The 18,422-nt window shown below is 36.6% G+C and overlaps 1 protein-coding gene across 1 annotated transcript in view; it reads left to right on the top strand.

Annotated features, from left to right (window-relative positions):
- USH2A (usherin) overlaps positions 1–18,422 on the top strand; it is an 833,496-nt gene that overhangs the window by 147,746 nt on the left and 667,328 nt on the right. Inside the window, exons 10-11 of the mRNA XM_059039022.2 lie at positions 6,601–6,796; positions 9,757–9,887. Of these exons, the coding sequence (XP_058895005.1) occupies positions 6,601–6,796; positions 9,757–9,887 (327 nt within the window). The remainder of the gene's footprint in view (positions 1–6,600; positions 6,797–9,756; positions 9,888–18,422) is intronic.

Here is an 18,422-nt window from a genome sequence, read left to right as displayed (position 1 = left end):
GAGGAATCTGAGATTCAGAGTTAAAGTAGACTTAGGGACTTATTGTTCAATGATAGTTTTCACATTACTTATCCTCTTTGATCCTCAATTGCTAATCTAACAATAAAGTAGTAGACAATGTTTACTGAGGGCTTATGATGTGACAGACACTCTGCTAAGTACTTGGACTTTACAACATCTCTAAGAGGCAGGAATTATTACCCCCCATGTTAGAAGAGAAAAATAAGGCTTAAAGAGGTAGAATTAATTATACAAAAACACATGGCTAGGGCTTCCCTGGTGGCGCAGTGGTTGAGAGTCTGCCTGCCAATGCAGGGGACACGGGTTCGTACCCCGGTCTGGGAAGATCCCACATGCCGTGGAGCGGCTGGGCCCGTGAGCCATGGCCACTGAGCCTGTGCGTCCGGAGCGCCTGTGTTCCACAACGGGAGAGGCCACAACAGTGAGAGGCCCGAGTACCACAAAAAAACAAAACAAAACAAAACTCACACATGGCTAGCAAAATCAAGAACAGAAATCAGATGTGGGATACCATATAATACAACGCCTAGAGGATTCAATGTAATAATTCATTTAAAATGCTTAATGTAGTGCCCACAACATAGAAAGTATGCAGTTCATGTTACTTTTCAAAGTTAGTGGCAGTACCAATAATTGAACTAAGATGTCTGACTTCAGCCTATGCCTAATTTCTAACTTTTGACTATACAGAATAAAATTGATTTACAAATGGTTATTGCTGATGAGAGAAAACTTAAAGAGGTCAATTCCCCCACTTTTAATTTTTTTTGGCCAAAGACCCATAGTTGACAATACCCTATTGAATGAATGCTACATATCTTTTACAAAATGTGTTTCATTTTATATTTTTAGGGGGTTTATTGCAAGTCATCAAATACCATGCAATTGTGAACACTTTACATAGACATTACTGTTTATTAATTGTTCCCATTGTACCTCTGCCTAAATTTTCTCAAGAATGACTTTGTTTGGAAATTAGTATCATTAGAAGTGAATTTTCAGTTAACAGCTTAGCAATTGTCTATTAAACTCCTACTGTGAGGATGACTACAGGAGTATAAAAATCAGTAACTTGCATTTCCTGAAAGATACATGTAAGCAAACCAATCATTTGAGTTCAAAGTGATAGGAGCAGGGTCAAGGTATTAACAGAGTACAGGGAGAGAAGAGAAGAGGGACAGCTATCCAGCCCAAAGGGTTATAAGTGATCTTGTGAAAAACAATCTTCTTCATTCCAAGACAAATATGATACCGATTTTTTTAATAGGCCAAAATGTAAGCATGAATACTTTATCAGTAATTAGAATGCAGCCTTACCTGACATGAAAACTGACTTAATATTTACATTCTCATTCTCTTCTCTTTTTTCTTTTCCTCCTCAGATAAGTAGAAAGACTCAATGCGATTTCATGCTAAACTTTTCAGCATACCATAAAAGAACAGCACATTGGACAATTAAATTCTTATATTTTTTTCTTTCTACATTTAAAAACATTAAGGGAAGAAATTGTTCAGCCATGAACTAGTAGGGCAAAATAAATACTGGAAAAAATGCTTTTGACTAGAGTTTGTTCCAATAATAATTATGAAATATGTCAAATAAACTGTTCTGAAATAGTAGATACTTATTGCAGAAAATAGAAAAAGGGAATGACATTTGTTGTCCAAAATATCAAAATAGTTTTAAAAACTGTTAATTAAAAAAAACAAAGGACTATTATTGTGAACATATGGGGAGACTTTTTGATACTTTATTTTACATGGTTTGACTCTTCTGGTTCCTAATTTATGTATGTGACTATGGAAAAAGTTGGGTACTTTCAGAAGTCACGTTAAGTATTTTACAGCCCCCCGAAAAAGGGTAAGAATGTACATATTTATTGGTATGTACATATTTATTTCAAATCTTATCTAGAATCAATCATAATTTAAATGCAGTATAACTTGACAAACTATAATAGGTTTTAGTGTACAAAATGAAAATTTGTTGATCATTCAGACATTGAAATTAACTTGATAAATACAAATACATATTTATTCCTTATTAAAGTTTTAATATTTTATTTATTTAAATGTCTGTATAAAAACATGGAGCAATAGAATTTATGACTATAAATGCAGAAATCCTACATAACTTTAACCATTATTTACCATTATTATTTACCATTAATGATGTTGAGTTTATTCTAAGAATGCAAGCATCGATTTTAATTAACCTTTTAACCTATAACATAATGTTTCAGTTCAATAGGTCAGTTGATTCAAAACATTTAATAAAATTAACAATATTTTGTTTTTATATAAAATCACCTTGTTTATTTTGGAATAGAGATTTCTCCTTTTAAGTGATAAAGATCATCTACCTAAAATCAATAGTCAACATCATTGTAAAAGTTGTAATATTAAAGACATTTCCATTAAGGTCAGAAATAATACAAATACATCCACGGTCACCACTATGACATACTTATTAACTATCGTGCTAAAATTTTTGGCCAATAATGTAGAAGTAAAGTAGAAAAAGAAAATAAAATATAAGTATATATTGAAAATTATGAACTAAATCCTCACTATGTGAGAGGCAAAGAAAAATGTACCTAATATATGAAAAAATATTTAAAAACAATAAGAAAAAATGAATATGCAAAATAAAAATGATCAATTTGCTCACAAAAATATTATATTTTATCAAAACTAGATGAAAAATATAAAACCTTACTAGTAATCAACAACGTATGTACTGAAACAGTGATTGATATTTTTCTAAAATCAAAATAGTGAAGAGATAATCATAGACTTCAGTTGAGCAGAACACAAGAAAATGGACGTTCTCAGATGCTATTTGTGGGATTATAAATTAGTTTAATTTTTCTAGAAGAAAGTGGTCATATTTCACAAAATCTTTTTTTTTTTTTTTTTTTTTTTTTGCATTATGCGGGCCTCTCACTGTTGTGGCCTCTCCTGTTGCAGAGCACAGGCTCCAGATGCGCAGGCTCAGTGGCCATGGCTCATGGGCCTAGTTGCTCTGCAGCATGTGGGATCTTCCCTGACCAGGGTACGAAACCGTGTCCCCTGCATCGGCAGGCAGACTCTCAACCACTGCGCCACCAGGGAAGCCCTCACAAAATCTTTTAAAATATTTATATTCTTATGATATAACTTTATCACTTGTAATTTTGTTAAGGAAATATCCACAAGAAAAACAAAAAAATAGAAGTTGCAAAGTGTTGTGCTGTAGTTGAAGACTGGGTAAATAAGTTATTTTATGAATAATATGATAAGTAATGCAATAAAATTCATGATATTTAATGATGAGACTATGTAATATTATGGGTCATATATGTGTATATGTGTATTTTTGTATATTCCTAATTTTGAGAAAAAGGAAAAAATACACATTTATAAGTTTTGAAAAAAGTCATTAAAATATTGTAGCTTATCATTTGGCAGTTGAATTATCAGTGATTATTTTCTACTTCATTTATTGATTTTTTGAAAAGGATAGTATTACTTTTATGAAGTACATAATTATGCTAAAATTTTAACACAGTTCCCATGAATAGTTCCTTAATCTATGGAATAAATTTTGCTTTGTCCATAAATTGTATGTATATTAGATGCTAAAAAGCACTAATTTAAAAAAAATTCTAGCTTTAATTGATCCAGTACATAACAGGTCTGTTTTAAACACCAATCCTCTAAAGACATGGTTCAAATATTATTTATCATGGTATATTACCTGTAAGTAATTTCATAAAATACAAATTTTGCTGCTGGCTTGTCAGTCTACAAATTATATATATATAACTGTTGCACATCATGATCAGTGACCAATCATGCAGCTTCTTTCACTCTATTGGTGACTGGTCAGTGCACATCCATTAATCAGTTCATTCACAGAGAAGCTTGTAGTGGTCTTTTAAAGTGATAAACCCATGTGACATTTTATAAATATGAATATTCAAAACAGAAGAATTGGCCAACAAACATGGAAAGAAAGAATGTTTTGGGAGTGAAATTTCAATTAAACATTTCTTTTTAGAGAACAAATAGCTGATCACTGTCACCATTTGAAATACTTTATCTATGCAGCCAGGGCAACTTAATGAATGTGAATTTAGCATAAATGAGGACATTGGTTGTGATGAATAGGTAAAGATGTTCTAGAGGAAATGATGCCAACCAAAACTTTACATTAAAGGAATCTCAGAGATATTGCACATCAGTGAAAGCATAAACATGAAAATGATGGAAGCAGGCTGATCCATACTTAGAAAGGAGTATGACAATTCTCAAGGCTTAGAAAAGAGGCTTGCTCAATATGGAAATTTACAGAATAAGAAAGCAAGCATTATTCAAGATACTGAATGATTTTTCACAAGGAAAATAATTCTCAAAGTTTCTAATATTAAATGACAGTTTATTAAATGTTAGTTTTATTGTTTTCTATTTCCCTTTACATTTATAACTGATAGGAAGTTTTTACAGTTTTATCTTCACTTATCCTTCTTTGATGCTCTTCCTTTCTTTATGTAGATCCAAGTTTCTGATGTATATTATTTTCCTTTTCTCTAGAAAACTTCTTTTAACATTTCTTGCAAGTAAGGTCTACTGGAGACACATTTTCACAATTTGTGTTTGTCTGACAAGTCTTTATTTCTCCTTCACTTTTGTAAGATAATTTTGCAGAGTACAGAATTCTAGGTTGGTAGTTTTTTCTCTCTCAACACTTTAAGTACTTCACACTTCTTGCTTGCATGTTTTCTGAGAAGTTAGATATAATTTTTTGTTACTGTATAGGTTAGGTGTATTTTAACTTTGGTTTCTCTTTCTGAATTTTTTCTTTATCTTTGATTTTCTGTAGTTTGAAAATGATATGCCTAGGTATAGTGGGGTTTTTTGTTTGCTTTTTGGCATTTATCTTTCTTGGTGTTTCCTGAGCTTCTTGGATCTGTGGTTTGGTGTCTGACATTAAGTTGGGGAAATTCTCAGTTATTGTTGTTTCACATATTTCTTCTATTCCATTCTCCCTCTCGTTTCCTTCCCATTATACATATGTTGCACCTTTTGTAGTTGTTCCACAGTCCTTGGATTTTCTGCTCTGATTTTTCAGTCTTCGTTCTTTTTGCTTTTCAATTTTTGAGGTTTCTATTGATACATCATCTAGCTCAGAGATTCTTTGCACAGCCTTATCCAATCTACTACTAAGCTCATCAGAGGCATTCTACATTTCTGGTACAGTGTTTTTGATCTCTGGCATTTCTTTTTGGTTCTTTTGTAGAATTTCCATCACTCTGCTTATATTGCCCATCTGTTCTTGCATGCTGTGTACTTTATCCATTAGGGCACTTAGCATATTAATCATAGTTGTTTAAAATTCCTTGCCTGATAATTCTAACATCAATATCTCTGTCATATTTGGTTCTGATGCTTGCTTTTTCTCTTCAAATTGTGTTTTTTGCTTTCTGGTATGCCTTGTAATTTTTTTCTTGAAAGCCAGACATGATGTGCCAAGTGAGAGGAACTGCTGTAAATAGGTTTTTAGCAATGTGCTGGTGAGGAGTGAGGGGAGGGCAAGTGTTCTATAGTCTTATGATTATTAAATGTGAGTTTTACTATTTTCTTTTTCCCTTTAGTTTTCAGTCTTTTAGTAAGCCTTTGCCTCTGGACTGTGAACTTCATGTGTGCCTCTTTGTCCCTTCTCCCCACCTCCCCTTTAGGTGGGACAGAGTGACTAGAGGGGGCTGGAGTTGAGCATTTCCTTTCTCTAGGTCCGTTAGGCTCTGGTTAACTAATTTATCCTGAGGCAGGTATCGTTAAGAACAGAGTGCTCTGATGTACTTCGAAATGCTTCCTTTCTTCTCCCTCTGCCAGAAGCACCTGGGGATTTTCCCCTGAGTTCATTTACTGTGAGAACCTGGTCAAGCTGCTGGAAGAAAATCTCACAGAATGGTGAGGGCCCCTTATAACTACACTACCCTGGAGTTTTCAATTTTCAGACTTGTGCACAGTGAACTTCCAGCAATATATCAATTATAATTCAGATTTTCTACCCCAGCATTAGTTCCCATGGAAGTTTCCGCTAGTGAGTCTTTGATCCTATAGTTGAGACTCCCTTTATTTGCCTGTTTCTCCAATCTTGGGGACAGATGTTTGCCCTGTGTCCCCCACTTAGGGATCCAGGGAGAGTTGTTGATTTTTCAGTCTGTTCAACTTTTAATTTTTTGTTAGGATGGAGCGGCAATTCTAAGCTCTTTACTTGTGGAACCAAGACTTGGAAGTCAAGCCTTTAATGTTTGCACAAAAAATTTCAGATTGTGGAACAATCATAATTGTCCCCATTGGTTATTAAGATCACTTTAAATGGTTTCAGCTTGCATTGTCACTTTTACAATTCTGCACTACCATGACTGTAATATGCTAATTTCTGATTTATAAAACACTTTTAAAAATACAATAGTTGCTGATTTTCAACTCTTTGATATTAGCTTTCTGTCTAGTGAAAGTGCGGGATATGTAAATAAGAAACAAAGCACAACTTTATATATTTATCATTCTGATATTACTTTATTGTTCTAGTGTGATCACTGCCTGCCTCTTTATAATGACAAGCCTTTTCGCCAAAGTGATCAAGTTCATGCCTTCAATTGTAAACCCTGTGAATGCAACAGTCATTCCAGAAGCTGCCACTACAACATCTCAGTGGATCCCTTTCCATTTGAACACCACAGAGGAGGTGGAGGAGTTTGTGATGACTGTGAGCATAACACTACAGGTAACTAGCAAATAACACAAAAATAACAGAAGCTGACTTGGTCTTGAAGCCCATGTGCTTCTATGTATAATGCATATTATTTTAAATTATGTTATTGCTATCTTATTTAAGAAAGTGCTTTCATACCATTAAGTTTGAAAACCACTCTGGTTTACTGAATCTTCATGTTCCAAATGATTAGGTAGTTTTCAGATATAACACTCTAGTCTTAGACTATGTATTTTCAGGAAAATGGTTTTTTTTTTAAGTAAGTTCACATCATTTGATTAGATCATTAATGTATTTTGGATACATCAGGAATTACTGGATTATTCTGAGTATATATATCCTTGAAATAAGTTTTCTGTGTGACCCCTGATCTTCCATTGTGTCTGGATTTCCATGTAGAGAGGTTTACAATCATTCAGATTTGGCATGGACTCTAGTAATCAGGGAATACTCTTTTTAAAAATGTTCATTGAATGCATAAAATAATTATTAGAGTCTTGTCCCTAAAACCATCCAGCATTTTGACTAGTCATTAAAAAACTACTCTTTTCTGAAAGGCTGATAATGTTAAAAGCAGAAATAGACAATGTCTGAATTTGTAAAATATAATGGCCCAAGTCTGAAGGGTTTGAAAGTGTGCTACTCTGAAGCATGAATGAATTTGTTAGATAATTATTGATAACCTAATGTGGGACAAGCTCTTGGCTAGGTGCTGGGAATATAAGGATTAACAAGATGATGAATTTTCTTGTCTTTGTATAGATTATTACATGGTGGTAAAGGCACCCTATTAAAGGAACAATTAAAAAGTTGTCTGGGCTTCCCTGGTGGCGCAGTGGTTGAGAGTCTGCCTGCCGATGCAGGGGACACTGGTTCATGCCCCGGTCTGGGAAGATCCCACATGCTGCACAGCAGCTAGGCCCATGAGCCATGGCCATTGAGCCTGCACGTCCGGAGCCTGTGCTCCGCAACGGGAGAGGCCACAACAGTAAGAGGCCCACGTACCACACACACAAAAAAGTTGTCTGATGAGTGCTAAGATGGGGAAGTATAGTAGGAGTTAACCAGGTGAAGGAGCAGGGTTGGGGATTAGGAGCGTGAACAAAGTTTTCCAGTAAGAGAAATAGTTGTGCAATGGCCTAGAGGAGAGAGAAACATGGCGCCCTTGAAGAACTGATGAAAGTGCAAATGGCTGATTGTTAGAAAAGGCTCTAGGAAGAAAGACAGAGCCCAGATACTGGAGGGCTCTCTAAACCATGATAAAGAGATTGGCTTCTATCCTAAGGTTAAGGAGATGCCACTTAAGGGGACTTAAGGAAAGGAATTTTGTGTTTTTTAAAGACCCATTTGGTTATAAAGTGGAGAAAGGATTGGAGAGGGTCAAAAGTGGTTTGAGAAAAAAATGTTAGTCAGATGTTGCAATGGTCCAGATGAGAAATAATGAGGAAAAACATTTAGGGTGGTGTGGATAGAGATGAGCGGATCCAATAGACACTTAGGGTAGACAGTGACAGCATTTTCCGAGCAAGGTGCAGAGTGTAGGTAAGGGAAGGAAGAAGGGTCAAGACTTATGCCTAACATTCCAGTTTGAGCAACATGGTCAACGTTGGTACCAGGCATTGAGATAGGAAATACAGGAGGATCAAATTGAGGGAGAAGATGACAAGCTCTGTTTTGGACAGGTTCACTGTGTGTTTCCAAGAAACTCTCTTTGGGGCAGTCAGAAACACAGTTCTGAAACTCCTTTCTTAAAGAAAGCCTTCCATGATGCTTCAGAGAGGATCAGTATAATCTATATACTGTAGTGGTATCTTATGGTTATCACAGTTTGTAACTATATATTTATTCCTGTAATAATTTAATTAGGATTCATCTTACCTGCTAGACTATAAGGTAACTCTGTGAAAAGGGTGCAGTTTGTATTTTCCTCAGCCTTTAGCATAGAGTTTAGAACATGGTAATCACTCAGTAAATATTCATTGAATGATAAATAAAGGAGAGATTTCTAGATTGGAGATATAAATTTGGGAGTCCTCAGCATACAGAAATGGAAATATTCTAGACATATTATAAATCCATTTAATTTGTCCACAGCCAAGATCCATTAGAGTGTGAGTTTTTCATTTGATTAAGTTGTTTTCATAGTTTTCTAATATTGGGCCAGTTTCAGCAATATTTGAGGAAGAGTGCATCATGTTTAAAGGGGGAATTGATAGCCTTCAGTTTTATTTCAATTTCAGTGATCTGATATGCTACTCACATTTAGTTTAGAAACTCCCTGTAGTTTAGATTGCTTTCTTATATAAAATGGAAGGGAAAATTTTCTGAATAATAAATTGTAAACAATAGGAATTACCTCATATTTCTAATGTGCCAAGATATTCTAATATTTAATATGAAATTTATTTGATGTAGTTAAATATAAAATTCTATTTTAATATTTGAAATAAAAAATAATTGCCATAAGTTTAACAGAAGCATTTGCTTTTAATCACATTAACTATGAAATAGTAAATTATATTAAAAGCAGTCTTCTATTTTATAAGATTTAGTTCTGGAAAAATATTTGAATAATATATGCTTATTTGCTTCCAACTGTAGAGCTATCATCTACCATGAATGTAGAAATTTCTCATATTTGGTTTAGATTCAGCACCTGGTCCTAGAAATAAAAATTTTAAGTTTGGAAACAAACTCTTTCAAAATGTATGGGCCCCTACAAAGCACAGCTTTTTAGAAGTGTGGTATCATATAACAGATGGGAGTTTAATGAAGTAGAGCACAGTTTGTAACAGGTTCATTGTTTCATATGCTGTGGATCACTAAATTGGCAGGTAGAGATGAAAGGTGCATTAAAATGGACATCCCTAAAATTACAGAATTCCCTCAAAGGAATACAGTCTTTAATTTTGAATTATGCAGCTGATTGTAATGAATTGGAAGTCATAAAGCATAACCTTTCCCCGATGCAGGGAAGAACTGTGAGCTGTGTAAGGATTACTTTTTCCGACAACTTGGTGCAGATCCTTCAGCCATAGATGTTTGCAAACCCTGTGACTGTGATAAAGTTGGCACTAGAAACAATAGCTTCCTGTGCGATCAGGTGAGTTCTCACTATTGAAGGTAAAGAATTGCTCTCTTCCAGAAACTAATTTAGGAGATGGTCTGTTAGTGATACTGAAGGCTATATCAGGAAGTCCTCTGTATGTGTGCTTACATTTCAAAGAGGTGGTTGCTTTCTTGGTCTTTCTGTACAACTTTTAATATGAATGTAAAATATAAGGCTACTTGGGTGGTCCATTTTACAGTTGTCAAAAAACTTGGAAGCTGGGGGTTCCAAGTAAACAATGAAGTAATTTAAGTATGTGTCTTGGAATTACTGGTGAATTAATATTAATAAGTGATATTAAGTAAACAAGAACAGTTTTCCTCCCAAATTCCATAGAAGATAGTATAGCAAAAGTCACTTACACATAGATCCAAATGGAAATTATGATAGCTCTGGTCTAAATTTCTTTTAACCTTTTCACTATCTACCAGTAACAATGGGTTTTTATCATTTTATTAATTTTAATTACCAACATCACAAATACAGATGTCTGACCTATATGAACACAGATTGTATTACACATCAGGAAAAGCAGCTCCATACTTAAATGTGCTGTCTTCAGCTGGAGCTTTTTACCTGTCCTGATTATATTACCACATGAAAGTAGATAAAAGGCAAATTTACCTTGAAGAACCAATTCAATGATTGTATTAATTTTAATAATTACATATTCTCTTGCAAATAGTTGAGAATGCAGTGGCCAAGAGCATAAACCACACTCTGGTTAAAGAAAAAGAATTTTTTTTTAAGTTACAATGGAATGATAATAATTTCAAGGCAAAATATATTTGTGGTATAACTTGGAGCATGCATTAAAAACTGCTTTAACAAATAAAAGCCAAATATAAAGTGAGCTAATATGGATTTGAAGACCTTCAGATTAAACTTAGTGTGTGATATGCTTCATTGGAGAGCTGGGAGGTAGAAAAATAACTAAAAAGGCAATCTCTACTGGGGTTTTTTTTTTAACATCTTTTTTGGAGTATAACTGCCTTACAATGGTGTGTTAGTTTCTGCTTTATAACAAAGTGAATCAGTTATACATATACATATGTTCCCATATCTCTAACCTCTTGCGTCTCCCTCCCTCTCAGCCTCCCTATCCCATCCCTCTAGGTGGACACAAAGCACAGAGCTGATCTCCCTGTGCCATGTGGCTGCTTCCCACTAGCTATCCACCCTATGTTTGGTAGTGTATATATGTGTCCATGCCACTCTCTCACTTTGTCACAGCTTACCCTCCCCATAACCTCAAGTCCATGCTCTAGTAGGTCTGTGTTTTATTCCCGGCCTGCCCCTAGGCTCTTCATGACATTTTTTTTTTCTTAGATTCCTTATATATGTGTTAGCATACGGTATTTGTTTTTCTCTTTCTGACTTACTTCACTCTGTATAACAGACTCTAGGTCCATCCACCTCACTACAAATAACACAATTTCGTTTCTTTTTATGGCTGAGTAATATTCCATTGTATATATGTGCCACATCTTCTTTATCCATTCATCCGATGATGGACACTTAGGTTGCTTCCATATCCTGGCTATTGTAAATGGAGCTGCAGTGAACATTTTGGTACATGACTCTTTTTGAATTATGGTTTTCTCAGGGTATATGCCCAGTAGTGGGAATGCTGGGTTGTATGGTAGTTTTATTTTTAATTTTTTGAGAAACCTCCATACTGTTTTCTGTAGTGGCTGTATCAATTTACATTACCACCAGCAGTGCAAGAGTGTTCCATTTTCTCCACACCCTCTCCAGCATTTATTGTTTCTAGATTTTTTGATGATGGCCATTCTGACCGGTGTGAGATGATATCTCAGGGAAGTTTTGATTTGCATTTCCCTAATGATTAATGATGTTGAGCATTCTTTCATGTGTTTGTTGGCAATCTGTATATCTTCTTTGCAGAAATGTCTATTTAGGTCTTCTGCCCATTTTTGGATTGGCTTGTTTGTCTTTTTGTTATTGAGCTGCATACGCTGCTTGTAAATTTTGGAGATTAATCCTTTGTCAGTTGCTTCATTTGCAACTATTTTCTCCCATTCTGAGGGTTGTCTTATCGTCTTGTTTATGGTTTCCTTTGCTGTGCAAAAGCGTTTAAGTTTCATTAGGTCCCATTTGTTTATTTTTGTTTTTATTTCCATTTCTCTAGGAGATGGTCAAATAGGATCTTGCTGTGATTTATGTCATAGAGTATTCTGCCTATGTTTTCCTCTAAGAGTTTGATAGTGTCTGGCCTTACATTTAGATCTTTAATCCATTTTGAGTTTATTTTTGTGTATGGTGTTAGAGAGTGTTCTAATTTCATACTTTTACATGTACCTATACAGGTTTCCCACCACCACTTACTGAAGAGGCTGTCTTTTCTCCACTGTATGTTCTTGCCTCCTTTATCAAATATAAGGTGACCATATGTACAAGGGTTTATCTCTGGGCTTTCTATCCTGTTCCATTGATTGTATTTCTGTTTTTGTGCCAGTACCATTCTGTCTTAATTACTGCAGCTTTGTAGTATAATCTGAAGTCAGGGAGCCTGATTCCTCCAGCTCCATTTTTCATTCTCAGTATTGCTTTTGCTATTCGGGGTCTTTTGTGTATCCATACAGATTGTGAAATTTTTTGTTCTAGTTCTGTGAAAAATGCCAGTGGTAGTTTGACAGGGATTGCGTTAAATCTGTAGATTGCTTTGGATAGTAGAGTCATTTTCACAATTTTGATTCTTCCAACCCATGAACATGGTATATCTTTCCATCTATTTGTATCATCTTTAATTTCTTTCATCAGTGTCTTGTAATTGTCTGCATACAGGTCTTTTGTCTCCTTAGGTAGGTTTATTCGTAGACATTTTATTCTTTTTGTTGCAATGGTAAATGCAAGTGTTTTCTTAATTTCACTCTCAGATTTTTCATCATTAGTGTATAAGAATGCCAGAGATTTCTGTGCATTAATTTTGTATCCTGCTGCTTTACCAAATTCATTGATTAGCTCTAGTAGTTTTCTGGTAGCATCTTTGGGATTCTTTATGTAGAGTACCATGTCATCTGCAAACAGTGACAGCTTTACTTCTTCTTTTCTGATTTGGATTCCTTTTATTTATTTTTCTTCTCTGATTGTTGTGCCTAAAGTTTCCAAAACTATGTTGAATAAGAGGGCTGAGAGTGGGCAACCTTGTCTTCTTCCTGATCTTAGTGGAAATGGTTTTAGTTTTCACCATTGAAGATGATGTTGGCTGTGGGTTTGTCATAGATGGCCTTTATTATGTTGTGGAAAGTTTCCTCTGTGCCTGCATTCTGCAGGGTTTTTATCATGAATGGGTGTTGAATTTTGTCAAAAGCTTTCTCTGCATCTATTGAGATGATCATATGGTTTTTCTCCTTCAGTTTGTTAATACGGTATATCACGTTGATTGATTTGCGTATATTGAAGAATCCTTGCATTCCTGGAATAAACCCCAGTTGATCATGGTGTATGATCCTTTTAATGTGCTGTTGGATTCTATTTGCTAGTATTTGTTATGGATTTTTGCATCTGTGTTCCTCAGTGATATTGGCCTGTAGTTTTCTTTCTCTGTGATGTATTTGTCTTCTTTTGGTATCAGGGTGATGGTGGCCTCATAGAATGAGTTTGGAAGTGTTCCTCCCTCTGCTATATTTTGGAAGAGTTTGAAAAGGATAGGTGTTAGCTGTTCTCTAAATGTTTGATAAAATTTGCCTGTGAAGCCATCTGGTCCTGGGCTTTTGTTTGTTGGAAGATTTTTAATCACAGTTTCAATTTCAGTACGTGGGATTGGTCTGTTCATATTTTCTATTTCTTCCCGATTCAGTCTCGGCAGGTTGTGCATTTCTAAGAATTCGTCCATTTCTTCCCAGTTGTCCATTTTATTGGCATAGAGTTGCTTGTAGTAATCTCTCATGATCTTTTGTATTTTTGCAGTGTCCGTTGTTACTTCTCCTTTTTCATTTCTAATTCTATTGATTTGAGTGTTCTCCCTTTTTTTCTTGATGAGTCTGGCTAATGGTTTATCAATTTTGTTTATCTTCTCAAACAACCAGCTTTTAGCATTACCGATCTTTGCTATCGTTTCCTTCATTTCTTTTTCATTTGTTTCTGATCTGATCTTTATGATTTCTTTCCTTCTGCTAACTTTGGGTTATTTTTGTTCTTCTTTCTTTAATTGCTTTAGGTGCAAGGTTAGGTTGTTTATTTGAGATGTTTCCTGTTTCTTAAGGTAGGATTGTATTGCTATAAACTTCCCTCTTTTTGCTGCATCCCATAGGTTTTGGGTTGTTGTGTCTCCATTGTCATTTGTTTCTAGGTATTTTTTGATTTCCTCTTTGATTTCTTCAGTGATCACTTCGTTATTAAATAGTGTATTGTTTAGCCTCCATGTGTTTGTAGTTTTTACAGGTCTTTTCCTGTAATTGTTATCTAGTCTCATAGCGTTGTGGTTGGAAAAGATACTTGATATGATTTTAATTTTCTTAAATTTACCAAGGCTTGATTTATGACCCAAGATATGATCTATCCTGTAGAATGTTACATGCGCACTTGAGGAAAATGTGTATTCTGTTGTTTTTGGATGGAATGTCCTATAAATATCAATTAAGTTCATCTTGTTTAATGTATCATTTAAAACTTGTGTTTCCTTATTTATTTTCATTTTGGATGATCTGTCCATTGGTGAAAGTGGGGTGTTAAAGTCCCCTATTATGAATGTGTTACTCTTGATTTCCCCTTTTATGTCTGTTAGTATTTGCCTTATGTATTGAGGTGCTCCTGTGTTGGGTGCATAAATATTTACAATTGTTATATCTTCTTCGTGGATCGATCCCTTGATCATTATGTAGTGTCCTTCTTTGTCTCTTGTTATAGTCTTTATTTTAAAGTCTGTTTTGTCTGATATGAGAATTGCTACTCGAGCTTTCTTTTGATTTGCATTTGCATGCAATATCTTTTTCCATCCCTTCACTTTCAGTCTGTATGTGTCCCTAGGTCTGAAGTGGGTCTCTTGTAGACAGCATATATATGGGTCTTGTTTCTGTATCCATTCAGCAAGTCTGTGTGTTTTGGTGGGAGCATTTAATCCATTTACATTTAAGGTAATTATCGATATGTATGTTCCTATGACCATTTACTTAATTGTTTTGGGTTTGTTATTGTAGGTCTTTTCCTTCTCTTGTGTTTCTTGCCTAGAGAAGTTCCTTTAGCATTTGTTGTAGAGCTGGTTTGGTGGTGCTGAACTCTCTCAGCTTTTGCTTGACTGTAAAGGTTTTAATTTCTCTGTCGAATCTGAGTGAGATCCTTCCTGGGTAGAGTAATCTTGGTTTTAGGTTTTTCTCCTTCATCACTTTAAATATGTCCTACCACTCTCTTCTGGCTTGCAGAGTTTCTGCTGAAAAATCAGCTGTTAACCTTATGGGGATTCCCTTGTGTATTATTTGTTGTTTTTCCCTTGCTGCTTTTAATATATTTTCTTTGTATGTAATTTTTGACAGTTTGATTAACATGTGTCTTGGCATGTTTCTCCTTGGATTTATCCTGTATGGGACTCTCTGTGCTTCGTGGACTTGATTAACTATTTCCTTTCTCATATTAGGGAACTTTTCAACTATAATCTCTTCAAATATTTTCTCAGTCCCTTTCTTTTTCTCTTCTTCTTCTGGGACCCCTATAATTCGAATGTTGGTGCATTTAATGTTGTCCCAGAGGTCCCTGAGACTGTCCTCAGTTCTTTTCATTCTTTTTTCTTTATTCTGCTCTGCAGTAGTTATTTCCACTATTTTATCTTCCATGTCACTTATCCGTTCTTCTGCCTCAGTTATTCTGCTATTGATCCCATCTAGAGTACTTTTAATTTCATTTATTGTGTTGTTAATTGTTGCTTGTTTCCTCTTTAGTTCTTCTAGGTCCTTGTTAAATGTTTCTTGCATTTTCTCTATTCTATTTCCAAGATTTTGGATCATCTTTACTATCATTAGTCTGAAGTCTTTTTCAGGTTGACTGCCTATTTCCTCTTCATTTGTTATGTTTGGTGGGTTTTTATCTTGCTTGTTCATCTGCTGTGTGTTTTTCTGTCTTCTCATTTTGCTTAACTTACTGTGTTTGGGGTCTCCTTTTCGCAGGCTGCAGTTTCGTCATTCCCGTTGTTTTTGGTGTCTGTCCCCAGTGGCTCAAGTTGGTTCAGTGGGTTGTGTAGGCTTCCTGGTTGAGGGGACTAGTGCCTGTGTTCTGGTGGATGAGGCTGGATCTTGTCTTTCTGGTGGGCACATCCACGTCTGCTGGTGTGTTTTGGGGTGTCTGTGGCTTTATTATGATTTTAGGCAGCCCTCTGCTAATGAGTCGGGTTGTGTTCCTGTCTTGCGAGTTGTTTGGCATAGGGTGTCCAGCACTGTAGCTTGCTGGTCGTTGAGTGAAGCTCGGTGTCGGTGTTCAGATGGAGATCTCTGGGAGATTTTTGCCGTTTGATATTACATGGAGCTGGGACGTCTCTTGTGGACCAGTGTCCTGAACTTGGCTCTCCCACCTCAGAGGAACAGCACTGACTCCTGGCTGGAGCACCAAGAGCCTTTCATCCACACGGCTCAGAATAAAAGGGAGAGAGAGAAAGAAAGAAAGAAAGAGAGAGAGAGAGAGAGAGAGAGAGAGAGAGGAGAGGGAGAGAGAGAGAGAGAGAGAGAGAGAGAGAGAGAGAGAAAGAAAGGAAAGAGAAGAAAGAAAGAAGGAAAGAGAATAAAATAAAATAAAGTTATTAAAATAAAAAATTATTATTAAGAAAAAAAATTTTTTAAGTAAAAACAAACAAAAAAATGGACAGACATAACCCTAGGACAAATGGTGAAAGCAAAGCTATACAGACAATATCTCACACGGAAGCATACACATACAGACTGATGAAAAGAGGAAAAGGGAAAAATATATATATGTATATTTTTGCTCCCAAAGTCCACCTCCTCAATTGTGGATGATTCATTGTCTATTCAGGCATTCCACAGGTGCAGATACATCAAGTTGATTGCGGAGATTTAATCCGCTGCTCCTGAGGCTGCTGGGAGAGATTTCCCTTTCTCTTCTGTATTCGCACAGCTCCTGGGGTTCAGCTTTGGCTTTGGACCCTCCTCTGCATCTAGATCAACTGAGGGCGTTTGTTCTTCACTCAGACAGGATGGGGTTAAAGGAGCAGCTGCTTCGGGGGCTCTGGCTCACTCACGCCGGGGAGTAGGGAGAGGTATGGATGCGGGGCGAGCCTGCAGCGGCAGAGGCCGGTGTGATGTTGCACCAGCCTGAGGTGTTCTGTGTGTTCTCTGGGGGAAGTTGTCCCTGGATCCCGGGACCCTGGCAGTGGCGGGCTGCACAGGCTTCTGGGAGGGTCGGTGTGGAGAGTGACCTGTGCTCGCACACAGGATTCTTGGTGGCAGCAGCAGCGGCCTTCGTGTCTCATGCCCGTCTCTGGGGTCCGCGCTGACAGCCGCGGCTCACACCTGACTCTGGAGCTCCTTTGAGTGGCGCTCTTAATCCCCTCTCCTCGTGCACCAGGAAACAAAGAGGCAAGAAAAAGTCTCTTCTGCCCTCCAGAGTTTTCCCAGACTCCCTCCCCACCAGCTGTGGTGCACTAGCCCCTTCAGACTGTGTTCATGCCACCAATCACAGTCCTCTCCCTGGGATCTGACCTACGAAGCCTGAGCTTCAGCTCCCAGCCCCCGCCCATCCCGGCAGGTGAGCAGACAAGCCTCTCGGGCTGGTGAGTGCTGGTCAGCACCGATCCTCTGGGTGGGAATCTCTCCGCTTTGCCCTCCGCACCCTGTTACTGCGCTCTCCTCCATGGCTCTGAAGCTTCCCCCTCTGGCCCCCGCAGTCTCCACCCCATGAAGGGACTTCTAGTGTGTGGAAACCTTTCCTCCTTCACAGCTCCCTCCCAGTGGTGCAGGTCCTGTCCCTATTCTTTTGTCTCTGTTTTTTCTTTTTTCTTTTGCTCTACCCAGGTATGTGGGGAGTTTCTTGCCTTTTGGGAGGTCTGAGGTCTTCTGCCAGTGTTCAGTCGGTGTTCTCTAGGAGTTGTTCCATGTGTAGATGTATTTCTGATGTATCTGTTGGGAGGAAGGTGATCTCTGCATCTTACTCTTCCACCATCTTCCCCCTCTCCTCTCTACTGTTTTTATATTGTGATATTGAGGCACTATTTTCTGGGAGAGTCATATTACAGTTTTATATGTGTTGACTAGTAAAATCTGACCGTCTTTACACATCTCACCCTTATACATTTGCCCTGAATTTTCAAAATGGATGTCTTTTGCTTGTTATTCAAGTCTCAGTTCAAAGATTGATATATCTTTTGAGATTTCTTCACTGATCACCCAGTTGTAGAACATTCTCAAATCACTGTATTTTACATCATCCCATGTTATTTTCATTGTAGCCTTTATTTAATTAAGCAAATTAAATTCATTTATTTACTGCAGCAAATTATATAAATTCACTTATTTACTTCTTTGTCTTCTCTCTGTCCAACATAAACTGTACAGTTTCAATCAC

This window comes from Kogia breviceps, chromosome 1 (genome assembly GCF_026419965.1).
Source record: "Kogia breviceps isolate mKogBre1 chromosome 1, mKogBre1 haplotype 1, whole genome shotgun sequence".
Taxonomy (NCBI): domain Eukaryota; kingdom Metazoa; phylum Chordata; class Mammalia; order Artiodactyla; family Physeteridae; genus Kogia; species Kogia breviceps.
The sequence above is the reverse complement of the archived record's forward strand: the minus strand, read 5'-3'. Positions and strand labels throughout refer to the sequence as shown.